The following is a 16,519-nucleotide window of genomic DNA, read 5'->3' as shown; positions in this document are numbered from 1 at the left end:
CAACAACATGCATAAATACAAACTGACAATTTCAGCCAGTGCAGCAGCTTTATATAGCATGACCACATCGATTCAAGTTTCACAAACATCTTATTCGTATGTGCAGACGTGTAGCAACTACAATAATGTTTCTTTGAGGTGGTAGAGCCGGATGACTGCGTCAGCTGTAGCAGATTGTATCACTGTAATGCCTCCATTATGTTTGTGAATCGGGCATTGAATTGTTATATGTTCCATGGTTCTGGGTGAGCCCAGTCGCACACTGGAGAGTTTTTTCTATTTTCCTTTTTTGTGCATCGACCGGATGTTGTTTAAGGTAGCCCGTAAGCTTTACGGAAGATCGAAGCCAGGTACCTTTTACATCGGGTCTTTCATGAGGTGTTTGTGTCTTATGGACTTCATTCGGATTTCCAAGAATCACGTTTGAATGTTGACTTAAAGCTTTCGTGACTGCAGGAATTCACATTCTTGGGTCTTTCGGTAAAGTCACGTAGATAGGTTCAAAGAAAATAACAAAAAAACTACGACGTTTCGATCACAGCACAAGCAATCGTCATCAGGAGAGCAATCTTATTATCCCTGAGATCAGGGCTAGGCCAGCCCTGAACAAGATCCGTTTACCATTGGGAGAAGTGACAACAGCAGATGTCAGTGTGAAGGCAATCGGTATTACCTTAGTGTTGCGGCATCTCTTCAGAAATGTGAGTCACTTGATCGAGTCGACGGATCTTGTTCAGGGCTGGCCTAGCCCTGATCTCAGAGATAATGAGATTGCTCTCCTGATGACGATTGCTTGTGCTGTGATCGAAACGTCGTAGTTTTTTTGTTATTTTCTTTGAACCTATCTACGTGACTTTACCGAAAGACCCAAGAATATCACGTTTGAAGTTACATTGTTGAAGGTTAAGCGCGTGGGTCCAAAAAGGCTTGCGCGACTCGAGTGCTGGCGAGGGACTGTATTGAGATCCGAGTGGATGGGGAGACGTTCGTTTTTCCACGATTTGCTGTGCTTCCCGGACAGTTGCAGTATTGAGGCAAATGGATGGGGAAGTGATGCGTGCCAACTCGAGAAGCCAGGATTGTGGATCCTGCTTTAAGGTTCAAGTGCCACCGCATTGCATCGTTCAATTGGACATCAACAAGCCGGGTGTGTGCCGAGCTATTTATGGTCCATGCCATTGCACAGAATACACAAGGACCATGGCTTATACCATAGCACCGGTGATAAATAAGAATTATCAAACAAGAACATGGAACAAAAGCTGAAAAGTATTTAGGAAAAAAGCGTGGAGCGGTGCATGCTGAGAGTTACTCCGGGATGGAAAGAGGAATGCAGATGTACTGACATCGCAGACGTCGCTGTGTAATGCCGGCGGTAGAGGGGCACGGTGTGCGATGTACTCACATCGTGGACACCACGTATATAGTGACATCGTGGATGTCACTGTGTAATGCAGGCCCTAGAGAGGCACGGCGTGCGATGTACTCACATCGTGGACACCACTTGTATGCGGGTGTCGTGCTGGCCCTAGAGGGGGCTCTGTGAGCGCTGAGTCATAGCGCTGAGTGACACCACGCTCAGGTGTGCATTGCCGACCCCTACAGGATGGGGTGTGAGAGTGTCAGCCATGGAATCGGGTTACTTTAGGCCATGGCACTCTGGTTGACCCCGGAGAACACGTGACTGGTAAAGTCTACACAGGGTCCCCAAGTGGGGGGCTAGGGGTGGTCACGTGTCGGGGCGAGATCCTGCTCGAGGATTCTAGAAGGTGGTCGTGGCCAAGGGTGCGGCCAGCCACGACCACGGAGGATATAAGCTGGGTCCCCAGAATTGCTGTTGTCATCCTGAAGATCTACATTCGACGTCCGTGAAGAGTCACCAACACGTGGACCTGGACCCAAGCTGGGGTCCTGTCCGTTGTAGCTACTCCCAGTGTAGTTACGGTGTAATTAGTGTAGTTAGCCTGGTGGTCACGTAGCTAGTTACGGTGTAATTAGTGTAGTTAGCCTGGTGGTTATGTAGCTAGTTACGGTGTAATTAGTGTCATTAGCCTGGTGGTCACGTAGCTAGTTACGGTGTAATTAGTGTAGTTAGCCTGGTGGTTACGTAGCTAGTTACGGTGTAATTAGTGTAGTTAGCCTGGTGGTCACGTAGCTAGTTACGGTGTAATTATTGTAGTTAGCCTGGTGGTTACGTAGCTAGGTACGGTGTAATTAGTGTAGTTAGCCTGGTGGTTATGTAGCTAGTTACGTTGTAATTAGTGTAGTTAGCCTGGTGGACACGTAGCTAGTTATGGTGTAATTAGTGTCGTGATTCATAATAAAGGTTTTTGGGTTAGATCGCGTTAGGTATAAATGTGTCGTAACCCTCCACCACCCGACACGGCCAATCAGCAAAAAAGTGTCACGTTGACAAAAGAGTTCACTACATCAGCCCACCGCTGTGTTGAAGGGTGAATCCACAACATTTACAGTTTGAATACGACGTTTCGCTGGTAATTACATCCAGCATCATCGGGCAATTCGCCAGAATGGTAAAGCCCTCACTTGCTCCCGGTCTTAAATAGAGCAGCAGTAGGGTGACGTCTTCATTTAACTCATTCAGGTGCAGTAATTATATAATCGATTGGTGATCAGTGACAGCACCGTGACTACACGGGATGTCGCGCTTGGCCTGAGCAAAAGGCAGACGGCACAAAGAATGAAGACGCACAATATGACACTGTGAACTTGCGAGACAATTTCGTTTTGCGCGTGCGACACTCACCGCCATTCTGCTGGGTAAAATGTGTAGTACTCTTTGGTTCTATTGGGTAAAGTCACGTAGGTGAAAATAACATAACAAAAAATCACGACGTTTCGGCCACAACAAAAGCGGCCTTCATCAGGTGAAGGGACGAGACTGTCTGGAGGACAGCGCTGACTTTACCCAATAGAACCAAAGAGTATGGATCCTAGCAGTCACGAAAGCTTTAAATCTAGAATTAAAATGTGTAGTCCAATCACTTGGCACTAAACATTTTATTTAAATGTGAAGACCTTTGTCGATCCACTGCTGGATAAATTCCTCCACCACGATGTTTCTGCCATGGGGGTTGTTTGACCATCATTCACCACATTGGTCAGTGTGGATTGGTGGACAGGTAGGTGCCCAGAATTAGTTCAGATATCACTCGCTAGTGATGTCATCCATGATCAGTAATCAAACTTGAGTCGCTGCTGGGTTCATAGTGCATTGCGCTAACAATTGCACCGCTACTACACCTTAAACATTGAATGTCATCATTGACCACGATCAATCCACAGCTGGATGAAGACCTCCCGGTGCTATCCGTGTATCTGCTTGAGTCCCGAGTGGTTGGGGTCATCTGAGTGGAAGTGGTGTGTGGTTATCCACGTCGGGTGAGTTTTCTCACCAACCTGCATTGACCAGGGTATAATGACTAACGGTCACATATCTTTCCCACAATTTTAACGCATCTTGATACATTAACCAGAATCTGAAAATATGAAATATTCATCATTACGAGGAAATAAAACAGGAAGGAGACAGACTCCTAAACATGGATTTCTCTTTTTCTTAGTTCTTTCGGTAAAGTCACGTTGAAGGGAAACAATAAAATAATCAAATATATATATAAAACAATAAAAATTCTTACGACGTTTCGACCATAACACAAACGGTCGTCATCAGGTGTGTCGGTTTGCATATATTTATTTTTAAACGGTGTATTTATTTATAAAAACGTTAGCGCCACACGCAGTGATTTGGCAGTATATTTAGAAGGACTAGTCCATCTATGTTCTGAAAAGAGGAGGGGGGAGACGAAAAATTTTAATGTATGCTGTCTGAAAGCCACTGTAAGCGTGAACAATCAATTAAGACCTGAAATGGTTTATCAAATCTTTCCAATGATTGCTAAGCCAGAATCCATCTTCTCGGTTGAAATTGTCTCTGTGCTTGTATATGTGGATAGCCTCATGAACGAATCTCTCATGGTAGCCAGATGGCTTACAAAGAACCTCTGTCTTGAAAAAGTCAATGTCATGTGAGCCTACTGAATTATAACAATGATCTGCCACGGCCGAGGTGTTGGTCCTACCGTGTTTAAGGTCTGCTTTGTGTTCACGAATGCGGTCCGAGACATGGCGTTTGGTTTCTCCAATGTAACTACTACCACAGAGGCAACTTAGTTTGTAGACACCGGGGTATTGTATGTCCGGAATCACATCTTTTACAGACGGAACCAGATCACGGATTTTATGTAATGTGTTGAAATGGACCTGGATCTTGTGTTTATTCAAGATTTTGGACATCTATTTTGTGATCCCCGCAATGTAGGGTAAAGTGATGGTTTTGAAAGGCTCCTCAAGTGGGTCCTTCTTCATGGTTTGAGTGATAGCTATGCGGATTGTATAGTCGGAGTAACCATTAGCCTTAAGAGGTTGGTGTACGTGCTTGAGTTCACTGTCTATGTGTTCCTGGTCGGATATGCATTGGACTCTTTGATACAGAGTCTTGATGAGAGAATTCTTCGGTGATGGATGGTGGTGGGAATCCGGCTTCAGATAAGCATCCGTATGGGTAGCTTTCCTGTAGACAGAGTGGCTCATTGAACCATCAGGTCTCTTTTTAATTAGGACATCCAAAAAAGGTAGCTTGCCATCTTTTTCGACTTCCATGGTAAATCTGATGGCTGGGTGTATGGAATTGATGTGGTCGAAGAATTGGTCTAGAGCAGGCCGGCCATGTGGCCAGATGACAAAAGTGTCATCCACGTACCTCTTCCATAAGGTTGGGCGCAGAGTGGCAGTCTGGATGGCGTCAGTCTCAAATTTCTCCATGAAAATGTTAGCTATAACCGGAGATAGGGGGGAGCCCATTGGGGTGCCCTCAGTTTGTTTGTAGAAAGTTCCATTCCAAGTGAAGTATGTATTGGTTAAACAGTGTCTCACCAGGGGGGGTACCTCAGTGTTTAGTCCTTGATGAACCAAGTCTTCAATGATTGCGATGGTGTCAGGTACAGAAACCTTGGTGAATAAGGAAACTACATCAAAACTGACAAGCAGGTCGTCTGGGGACAGGGAAATACCCTTGATTGTCGATACCAGGTGAGTAGAATTTTGTACCGCAGAGGTGGTTTTTCCAGTGAAAGGATGCAGGATTTCAGACAAAAAACGAGCCAGTTTGTAGGTGGGGGAGTTGATAGTAGAGACGATGGGACGAAGGGGTGTATCTACTTTATGTATTTTTGTTAAGCCGTATAATCTTAGTGGCCTGGCAGCAGAAGGTTTCGACGAAAACTGTTTAGATTGATCAATTAATGCGGTTGAATCAGAAATTATTTTGTTGGTTTGTGTGACGAGGCTGTTGGTGGGATCTCTTTTTATTTTTGTATAACTACCATCGTCGAGTAATTCTTTAATTTTGTTGTTGTATTCTATTTTATCCATGATGACAGTAGCATTGCCCTTGTCAGCTGAGAGGACTACAATATCATCCCTCTTTTTTAATTTATATAATTCAAAACGCTCATCTTTGCTGAGGTTGCTAGCTGGCATCTTAGCGTTTTTGAAGGTTGCAGCGATTTCAGATATTTTTGGCATTGCCTTTGTCGGCTGAGAGAACGACGTTCTCTCAGCCGACAAAGGCATTGCCACTGTCATCATGGACAAAACAGAATATAACAACAAAATTCAAGAACTACTCAACGATGGCAGCTATACAAAAATAAAAAGAGATCCCACCAACAGCCTGGTCACCAAAACGAACAAAATTATCTCTGATTCAACAGCATTAATTGATGAGAACAAACAGTTCTCGTTGAAACCCTCTGCTGCCAGACCACTAAGATTATATGGCCTTCCAAAGATACACAAAGAAGATACACCCCTTCGTCCCATCGTCTCTACTATCAGCTCCCCCACCTACAAACTGGCACGTTTTCTGGCTGATATACTGCGACCTTTCACTGGAAAAACCACCTCTGCGGTACTAAATTCTACTCACCTGGTATCGACAATCAAAGACATTTCCCTGTCCCCAAACGACCTGCTTGTCAGTTTTGATGTGGTGTCCTTGTTCACTAAAGTCCCGGTACCTGACACCATCGCTATCATTGAAGACCTGGTTCATCAAGGACTGCATACTGATGTACCCCCCCTGGTGAGACATTGCTTAACCAACACATACTTCACCTGGAATGGAACTTTCTACAAACAAACTGAGGGCACCCCAATGGGCTCCCCCCTATCTCCGGTTGTAGCCAACGTATTCATGGAAAATTTTGAAACTGACGCCATCCAGACTGCCACTCTACGCCCGACCTTATGGAAGAGGTACGTTGATGACACCTTTGTCATCTGGCCACATGGCCAGCCTGCTCTAGACCAATTCCGCGACCACATCAATTCCATACACCCAGCCATCAGATTTACCATGGAGGTCGAAAAAGATGGCAAACTACCCTTTCTGGATGTCTTAATTAAAAGGAGACATGATGGTTCAATGAGCCACTCTGTCTACAGGAAAGCTACCCATACAGATGCTTACTTGAAACCGGATTCCCACCACCATCCATCCCAGAAGAACTGCCTCATCAAGACTCCATACCATAGAGCCCAATGCATTTCCGACCAGGAACACATTACCAGTGAACTCAAGCACGTACACCAGGCTCTCAGGGCTAATGGCTACTCCGACTACACAATCCGCAAAGCCATCACTCCAGTCATGAAGAAGGATCCTCTTGTGGAGCCACTCAAAACCATCACCTTACCCTACATTGCAGGGGTCACTAAAAAGATCTCCAAAATCCTGAATAAACACAAGATCCAGGTCCGATTCAACACAGTACATAAAATCCGTGATTTAGTTCCATCTGTAAAAGATGCTGTTCCAGACATACAGTACCCGGGCGTTTACAAACTAAAGTGCCTCTGTGGTAGTAGCTACATTGGAGAAACCAAAAGACATATCTCGGACCGCATCCGTGAACATAAAGCAGACTTGAAACACGGTAAGACGAACTCCTCTGCCGTGGCAGATCACTGTTACAATTCAGTGGGCTCACATGACATTGAGGTTCTTTGCAAACCAACTGGCTACCATGAGAGATTCGTTCATGAGGCCATTCACATATACAAGCACAGAGACAATTTTAACCGAGAAGATGGATTCAGGCTTAGTAACCACTGGAAAGATGTGTTAAATCATTTCTGTTCTTAATTAATTGTAATTTTACGATGACCTTCAGACCGCAGCTCTTTCGCCAGCATTGCCTCTTAATACCTCTCACACCACGGTTAATGGTATGGTTTACAACATGGAGTATACTAGGGCTTCGCAGCTGTCTCTCTCCCCCTCCTCTGTTCCGACCATGGACGAACTCGTCCGTCTGAACGGGGCCCGTAGCTATCCGTGGTACGGAAATTTGAGGGTAAGAATCCACCCATTTTTTCACCATATAGCATTGTGATATATAACGACTTATGGTTGGTAGCTTAGCTGATTGGAGAATATAGAGTTTATTGATAACATGAAGGTAATTTATATTTTAGTTTTTATTGGTTCACTATATAGTACTGTGAATAGCTCAGATGTGTAGTCATTTCTGTGACCAGTCACTAGCAAATCACCCAGTTATTTCAATGCTAAATTCGCCTAGTTATTTCAATGCTAAATTCTCCTGTTTGATTTGTACTAAGTGCCTCGGTGAATGTGTATGCTCTGACTTCAACGTAACTATTTCTGTAGCAGTTACAAGCGAATCACTCAGCCATTTTAATGCTAAATTCTATGCTAATCCCATTATCAAGGGGTGCCTCTGCGGATGTGTATGCCTTAATTTAGCTATTTCAATGCTAAATTCTATGCTAATTCCTTTTAACAATGGGTGCCTCTGCGGATGTGTATGCTTTAACTTTTAACATAGCTATTTCTGTGACCAGTCACAAGCTAATCATTCAGCCATTTCAATGCTAAATTTTATGCTAATTCCTTCGTCAAGGCTCTTTGTTCCTCTCACACAGCTTAAAAGCCGTGATCTGAACGTGGCTCTCTCACTCCAGCGCTGTCCTACCAGACAGTCTCGCCCCCTTCACCTGATGAAGGCCGCTTGTGTTGTGGCCGAAACGTCGTGAGAATATTATTGTGTTATTTTATTTTATCAATTTATTATTTTATTCTCATTCTACGTGACTTTACCGAAAGAACCAAAGAAGATAGATGGACTAGTCCTTCTAAATAAACTGCCAAATCGCTACGCACGGCGCTAACGTTTTTATAAATAAATAAATACACCGTTTTAAAAAAAAAATGTATGCAAACCGACACACCTGATGACGACCGTTTGTGTTATGGTCGAAACGTCGTGAGAATTTTTATTGTTTTATATATATTTTATTATTTTATTGTTTCCCTTCAACGTGACTTTACCAAAAGAACTAAGAATATGAATTACTCCAGTCACGAAAGCTTTAAATCAAAATGGATTTCTCTGTTAGATGCAGTCATTTGATGCCACTATTTGTGATATCTCAGGGAACACGATGTGACAAATCAAGCATACCAGCTTATATGGAAGAATGTCTCGATTCCAGCTCTCAAATCAACAGATAGACACGATGCTTATATAAATAACCACATTGTACAGCTTACCGACCTGCCAAGGAGTTAACCAGTTCTTTCGATGTCCTCTAGTACACAGGTAACTATAGGCTACAACAGGTGTTTCGTAAAGCCAGTAGATACACCTTTCTGCGGCCCACTTTTCAACTCCCACAAAATCAGCAGCCTGCAATACAATGCAGCGATACGGTCCAATTAACACTTCAATGGCGACTAATGGGAGATGCGAATGGACCGTGGAAGACTGGCCCACAAACTTCAGTTTGAGAATGCAGAGGACTAGAGGGAAAAATGCCAAGGAAATCCCAATCGGATACCCCCCCCCCCAATTTCTCTCTACGAAGAGTTGACGGCGGGGATTTGAGAGGCGGCAGCAGCAGCAGCAGATGGTGGCCGTACGCTTGTGGCAGCGAAGCCCCGAGTAGCCGTCCCTGCAGGTGCACACGCCAGGGAGCCGCGCAGCGCCCGCCGTTGACGCAGCCATCTCGGCACAGCGCTGTTCGGGGGGCATCGCCAGAGGCGCACGGGAGGAGGAGCCTTTATCCGTCGGCAGAATCCTTGCATCGGGTAGAGCTGCCCCAGACATCGTCGTCGTCGTTGTCGTCGGCCGCCAAGTGATCGGAGTGGCGATGATGACGCATTGGCGAATGTTCGTGCGTGTGTATGTGGTCACAACGGTGACTTCCTGGGCCTCAATTATGTCGGCGCAGACTTAAATGAGTACCTGGTGTGCTGTGGATACAACGTCAGCATTGGGGCGACAAAAGCGGCTTTGGGGCCGTCCATAAATGACGTCACGCGATTTTGGACGATTTTTGACCCCCCCCCCTCGTCATTGTCACAAATGTCTGACCCCCCCCCCCCCAAAAAAAAGATAAAACATCTTCTTTGGTCTGGTAGGACAGCACTCCAGCGCTGTCCTACCAGACAGTCTCGTCCCTTCACCTGATGAAGGCCGCTTGTGTTGTGGCCGAAACGTCGTGAGAATATTATTGTGTTATTTTATTTTATCAATTTATTATTTTATTCTCATTCTACGTGACTTTACCGAAAGAACCAAAGAAGATGAATCATTGCAGTCACGAAAGCTTTAAATCGAAAGATAAAACATGCTTCAAATCGCTTTAAACTATTGTCATTGTAGTGCGTATTTATTGTGCCGCTGCACTCTGATGTTGTAGGAGAAAACATTTATTAACAAGTCTATTTAATTAAGTGGAACGTGTTGTCTATATTTATTTAAAGTTGCGCATTTTGATGTGACGTCACATTTATCACCCCCCCCCCTCGTCACGCATCGTCACAAATGTCTGACACCCCCCCCCCCAGGTGCGTGACGTCATTTATGGACGGCCCCTTTGGCGTGGTGTTGGCCACACCACCTACTCGATACAAGACGTACACAAGCTGAAGAATCAGACTGGCGAACGAGAGGCACAATTGAAATAAATACATCGTGACACGGTTGGCATAGATGAGGTGAGAAGGAAAGGAGAGCACCCCATACCTCTGAAGAGTGGCATAACCTTTCCTATCATAGGGGCACAGCTGACAGTAATTCTAGAGGAATGGGATTATATTATTGCTGTCTCTGAGAATCGCGCTTCGTGTTTGATCGCTCTCATCGGATAGGGCGACCTGAAAAACTGGCGGTGTACTTTCGGGTTACCAGAGCACAGAATGCAAGCTCACATTCACTCGGGTAAGATGGGCTGCAAGCACAGTGGCCAGATGTTAACTATCTCGCCTGGTATACAGGAGGTCGTTGGTTCGATCTCGACTGATGCCTGCTGCTGTATATTTGGATGTTCTCCCCTTGATCGTGTGGCTTTTTCTCCGAGTCCTCCGGTTTTTCCCTCCCAATTCAGAAGCATGCGTTTGGAGTATTTGGCTGCTAGAAATTTTCACACGATAAGCCACTTCGTTGAGCTATAATTTGTGGCCAGGTCACTTCTAAAAAAAAAGAGCTTTATAGCTCAGTGGGCCCCGGTAAAATAAAAAATAGTTTTAATTTAGTATGAGAACGCAACATTCTCGTCGGCAATGGCATAAGACAGGAGGCGGCAGTGTATACGTGGTGCATCTGCATTCGAGGCTTAGCCAATTTTCACAGCCTCAGATCAATCCACTGCTGGATGATGCCTTTCCCCATATTATATGGGTTGCTTCACCATACTGCACCACACTGGTCAATGCGGTTTGTTTGAAGGGGTCCAGATATCACTTCCAATTCATGTTATAGTCATTCCCTGTAATCGAACTTACAGTGAGGGAAAAAAGTATTTGATCCCCTGCTGATTTTGTACGTTTGCCCACTGACAAAGAAATGATCAGTCTAAAATTTTCATGGTAGGTTTATTTGAACAGTGAGAGACAGAATAACAACAACAAAAATCCAGAAAAACGCATGTCAAAAATGTTATAAATTGATTTGCATTTTAATGAGGGAAATAAGTATTTGACCCCTCTGCAAAACATGACTTAGTACTTGGTGGCAAAACCCAGGAGTGTCCCACTTTTGTAGAGGAAACCTTTACAGCAAAATCATCAAACACCCACCACCCCCACCACACTACCGTTCCCAAAGTCCGCCGAGTGGAAGGTCATGGCAACGCAAGAAAGTCGACTGATCTTTCACGAGGCCAGGACTCCCCACGCCCGTGTCTGAGGGTTCTAAGGTCAACTGTAGTTTAGATTAACAAAAATATCTGAATGCAACTGCAACTCACAAAATAACAAAATTAACCCAGAATGCACCAAATCTCGTCAGATCTTTGAAGCTCAACCGGGGAAGAGCCTGGGTTTAGTGCTTAATTTGAAGACTGTCTGGGAAAAGCAGACGTTTTATGCCTTGCGCTGCAAGTTGGCCAACAGATGTCGGTGTACGGTGACGCTTTTTATATTCTTGGTTCTTTCTGTAAAGTCACGTAGCAGGGAAACAATAAAATAATAAAAATATAAAACATCTATGCAGTTGTCGAGTGTTACCCCCCCCACCACCTTTCGTATGCACAGGTAATCTCCGAGTTACTCCGGTTTCCTCTCACGAGCCAAACAAGCTACAAAGGAATTGGTCGAACATCTGAACGCTGGAACTTCATGAATACAAAATCTCAGAAACAGTCAGGATTTCCTGAGTAAATGAACGGGAAAAAAATATTCTGACAGTATTATTATTATTATCACCCACGGATGCGCATGTGAATGCCGTTTTGTCAACAGCGCTGGATGCAGCAACAATACGTTCCTAACCTGAAGCTACGAAAAACCTCCCCTATGCATTAAGTGCCTGGCATGAGCAATTCACATTTTTCAGATTCCGTATTCAAAGATCGCACGTGTCCAAAACCAACGGCGCCACGTTCAAGTTGAAACCGGTTCCTTGCGAAGCCTCGGGAGGTACCGGTGGGGCGAGTGGGAGGACGTGTCTCACGGTGGGCCCCCCCCGACCCCAAACTCCCCCTTCTCTCTCCTCGCCGTCCGTCTCGATTTCCACCGCGGTTCTAGTTTCTGTACCGTGCCGCAATATCGGACCACAGCCTCTGCATGTCCTCCAGGCCCCTGGTCCAGAGCTCGCGTAGCTTCACCCAGCCGGTGCGCGCCGTTATCAGCAGGTAGTCGGCGTTCTGCGGGTATCGCAGGATCGTGTAGCGGGCCATGACCAGCGACTGGCAGAACCTGCGGGGAAAAGTAGACCATGTTGTTGTTGTCGCCGTTGCTGTCGTGACGGTTAATATCGTTTGTTATTCAAGAGGGTTTTTGCTGCCGACTTGTTGATCGGCTGGGATTTTAGCGTCCAGGAATTGCAGCCATAGTTGGATCAAGTCTCGTGGTCAGCAGCAGAAGTGCCAGCAGAAGGAAAGTCGCTGTCTTCATCTTCCTCGTCTCCAGCAGCAGCAGCAGTGTGATCAGCAACATGATCGTAAACAACATCGCTATGAGTGTCTTTTCTATAATCATCATCACCGTCATCAGCAGCATCCGTAAAAGTGCTGTTAGCAACATCATGGTAATCAGCATTATTATGTCTTAACTGTTACTGATCCCCCCCGTTCACCAACACACATTAACCAGCATGGTGAAGTATGGTCAACTACCGCGACGATCGACATGGCATTGGCAAGACCTTCATTCATCATTGGTCTGATGAAGAGCTTTAAATAAATAATAAAGCACGTTTCGATTTAAAGCTTTCGTGACTGCAATGATTCATCTTCTTTGGACTGTCCTACCAGACAGTCTCGTCCCTTCACCTGATGAAGGCCGCTTGTGTTGTGGCCGAAACGTCGTGAGAATATTATTGTTATTTTATCAATTTATTATTTTATTCTCATTCTACGTGACTTTACCGAAAGAACCAAAGAAAATAAAGCACTTTTTTTTTGCCGCACAATCATCGAGTTTATCGGATTCTCGCCAGACCTGGATTAATTCTCGTTACGCAACCGCCACAGGTTTTTGAAGCCAACGTTTCCCGATGCGGCCAACGGCGATCCGGGCAGACCCGACCCGAACTGCCCCGGCCCCCCTCCGCTCTTACCTGCACGCCACCAGGAAGTAAACGGCCCTCCTCTCGTCCTCGGTGAGGGCCTGCACGCTCTCGTAGCCGGCCAGGACGTGACCCCCGGCCTCCATCGCCTCGCCGCTCTCCACCATCATGTACATGATGGCTATGGCCAGGTCGTACACGTGGTAGCCGAACATCATCGAGTTGAGGTCCACAATGCCAGAGACGCGGTGCCGCGGCGCTCCCTCCGCCGACTTGGGCCCCTGCTGCTGCTGCTGCTGCTCGCTTCCTGCGGCCACCTCCTGCACCAGGATGTTGTCGTCATTGAAGTCACCATGGATTATGCCTGCGGCGAGGGGGGAAAACGTCGAATTTGATTTCGTCCGTTGTCTTTTATTGTTGACCGTCCTCCCCTCGTCGCCGTCGTCATCGTTCGTGCCCGTGACGTTTTTATTCCGGCTGCACGATTGGGGTTGCGCAAGCCGCGTGTGCGAGTCTAAGAATGGCCCCCGCAGAGTCTCAGTGAATCACCAACTTCTTCTCCTGCCTTCAAAGGCACAGAATTACAATAACCCACCAGCGTCGTACAACCCTGCACGGGGGCGAGATATGGAGCGGTGTGTAGTGGTATGCACACCGCATCACGAGCCCTTGATTCCCGGCCATGGAGAACATCACTGATATCTGAACCAGTCCTGGGATCCTACCTACATCCTCACCGACCAGCATGGTGAAGGTGGCAAAACAACCCCCATGACCCTACACAGCCTGGGAAAGCCTTCGTCCAGATAGTGCATTGACAAAGGGCTGTACATTATTATTAAGAGTATATGTGTAACAAAAACTGTTGAACACAATTTAGCATGCATTGAAAAATGATTTGGTAGTCTGAATGTAATAACCCTGTCATTTGATTTCACCTGTGATCAGTGTCTGTGCGAGTGTTCCCCATTACATGCATGCCTTGTAATGCATCTGTGTATGCTGGGTAAAAGTAATCACGTAAAGCACATTGCAAAGAAAATGCTTGCCACAAATGAATCACAATACCTTGCTGATCTCGTCAAGCAGCATAAACCATCATGCGAACTCGGGTGATCCTCGCAGCGGCTTTTGGCTAACCATCGAACAAACAAAGACGGTCACCGCATCGCGCGCTTTCAGATGCACTTCTGCGGCCGTCTGAAAAGCTCTTCTTTCCGATATTAGGAAGGCACTGGAGCTATGCACTTTTAAACCTAGATTGAACACTAATTTATTTTTGAACTGATTTTTTGTGTTTAGTTTGTTGTCCTTCCCCCGCACCTCCGATTAGCACGGTTGGCTACGTACGGTGCAAAAGAAGTTCAACGTACACACGTACGCGGCACCCGTCGTGGCTTCAAGGCCTCGTCGGTGGCCTGAAGCGCCCCTCGCCCCCTGAGGCATGGAGCTACGTCCCGGGTGAAGCTGCGAGGCGAGCGTACATCTGGTAAACTTGTGCAGGTTGGGTTGGATCTCCTCGCGGAACTTGGCGATGACCTCCCTGACCAGACCCTGGTTGGGGTCGCCGTCCAGAGTGAAGAGGTAGGACTCGAGCAGGTGGGTGTTTGATAGGTTCCAGATGAAATCGTCTCGTTGCAGGGAGTGCAGGAACGGGTGCTCAAACTATGCAGATGTTTAAAAACGAAGGCGGTAAGATGACAAAAAATGCAATACGAGATTAACATAGCATTGGCCAGTTGAGTACACATGTAAGTTAAAGGCAGCAAAACGTCAAGCTAGCAAAGGATAGTCTTCGTTTCAGAAAAGATGTTCTCCTTGACTTATTATTTTCTCTTCGGTTTTTTTCGGTAAAGTCACGTAGGTAAAACTATAAAATAAAAGAATAAATGAAAAAACTACATTTTTTTTCATTCTATCATTTTATAGTTTTACCTACGTGACTTTACCGAAAAAACCAAAGAGTATGAATCCTTGCAGTCACGAAAGCTAAAAATCTAGACTTATTATGCAGCTGAGGGTGGGGCTGCCCAAGTCCTGCGTGCGGCTGGCAAATGTTTGATTGGTATTTGTGAATAACAGGACACTTGAATGGATCTGAGAAGTAGTTTTGTGAGATCACCTTCTGTGGGCCATTCTCTAACCAGAGGTGATGCACAGAATGAGATGTTTTTTTCCATCTCATGACATGGCACCAATTAGCACAACTCATACAGCCCTTATCAAGGCACTGCCGTATTCAGTGTTGGTCATGTAGGGTGTTTGACCATACTTCGCCAAACTGGTCAGTGTAGGTTGGTGAAGGATAGAGGACAAGGGGGGGTGGGGGGGGGGCAGGACTGGTTCAGATATCACTTGCCACGAATGTTAGCCGTGGCCGGAAATAAAACTCAGGTGGCCGGGTTCGTAGCGCAGTGTGCGCACAACTGCGCCACCGCTCCACCCCGACGCTTGGAATAAAATTTGGGGGGGAAACAACAAAAATACGTTGTTCATAATAAAGGTTTATGGGTTAGATCGCGTTTATTTATAAATGTGTCGTAACCCTCCACCACCCGACACGGCCAATCAGCAAAAAAAAGTGTCACGTTGACAAAAAGACAAATAATTCACTACTTTAGCCCACCGGTGTGTTGAAGAGTGAATCCACATTTACAGTTTGAGTACGACGTTTCGCTGGTAAATACATCCAGCATCATCGGGCAATTAGCCAGAATGGTAAAGCCCTCGCTTGCTCCCGGTTTTATATAGAGCAGCAGGGTGACGTCATCACTTAACTCATATCAGGTGCAGTGATTAGAGGCGGAGGGGGGGGTATTGTAATTATATAATCGATTAGTAATCAGTCATTGGTTATGATTAGTAATGAGTTGTAGATTAGTAATTCTTTAAATCAAAATGTAATGTGTATTATTTAATAATACGCTTCCAGGCCGCACTAAGCCTGTAGCTGTCAGAGCGATTAAAGTTATTCTTGTTCCTCTCAATTTCAATGGATTCTCTAATTAGTCTTTGCCAGTAATAATTAGTTTTACACACCACTGCAACATTGTCAAAATCACTTGAGTGTCCTTGTTGACAAGCATGTTCTGCCACTGCCGACAGTTGTGTTTGAGATAATTTAATATTTCTCTGATGTTCTTTTAGTCTTACGCTGATGTTACGTCCCGTCTGCCCAATGTAGCAGCTGCCACATAAACAATTAATCCGATATACACCTTCTGTTGATAGTTAGGTAATGCGTCTTTAGTGCAAGATACTAGTTTTTGAATTTTGTGTATTGTACCAAATCTTACTGTAATGTTTTGCTTTTGCAAAACACGGGCTAATTTGTCAGTTACTCCTGAGATATATGGAATTTTTATTGTTTTAACAATCTGGTCGCTTTCAGCAGTATTGCT

The 16,519-nt window shown here is 45.5% G+C and overlaps 1 protein-coding gene across 3 annotated transcripts in view; it reads right to left on the bottom strand.

The window, feature by feature from the left end:
• Positions 1–10,965: 10,965 nt before the first annotated feature.
• LOC116937166 (hydroxylysine kinase-like) overlaps positions 10,966–16,519 on the bottom strand; it is a 30,135-nt gene continuing 24,581 nt past the window's right edge. For all 3 annotated transcript variants that reach the window (XM_076062121.1, XM_076062120.1, XM_076062122.1), the window contains 3 exons: positions 14,603–14,783; positions 13,170–13,482; positions 10,966–12,307 (listed from right to left, as the gene is read on the bottom strand). In XM_076062121.1, coding sequence (XP_075918236.1) covers positions 12,133–12,307; positions 13,170–13,482; positions 14,603–14,783 — 669 coding nt within the window. In that variant the 3' untranslated portion in view covers positions 10,966–12,132. The remainder of the gene's footprint in view (positions 12,308–13,169; positions 13,483–14,602; positions 14,784–16,519) is intronic.

The sequence above is a fragment of the Petromyzon marinus genome, unplaced genomic scaffold (genome assembly GCF_048934315.1).
Source record: "Petromyzon marinus isolate PM22_M1 ecotype Great Lakes invasive population unplaced genomic scaffold, UKy_Petmar_22M1.pri1.0 PM_G_Scaffold_50, whole genome shotgun sequence".
Lineage (NCBI taxonomy): Eukaryota > Metazoa > Chordata > Hyperoartia > Petromyzontiformes > Petromyzontidae > Petromyzon > Petromyzon marinus.
The sequence above is the reverse complement of the archived record's forward strand: the minus strand, read 5'-3'. Positions and strand labels throughout refer to the sequence as shown.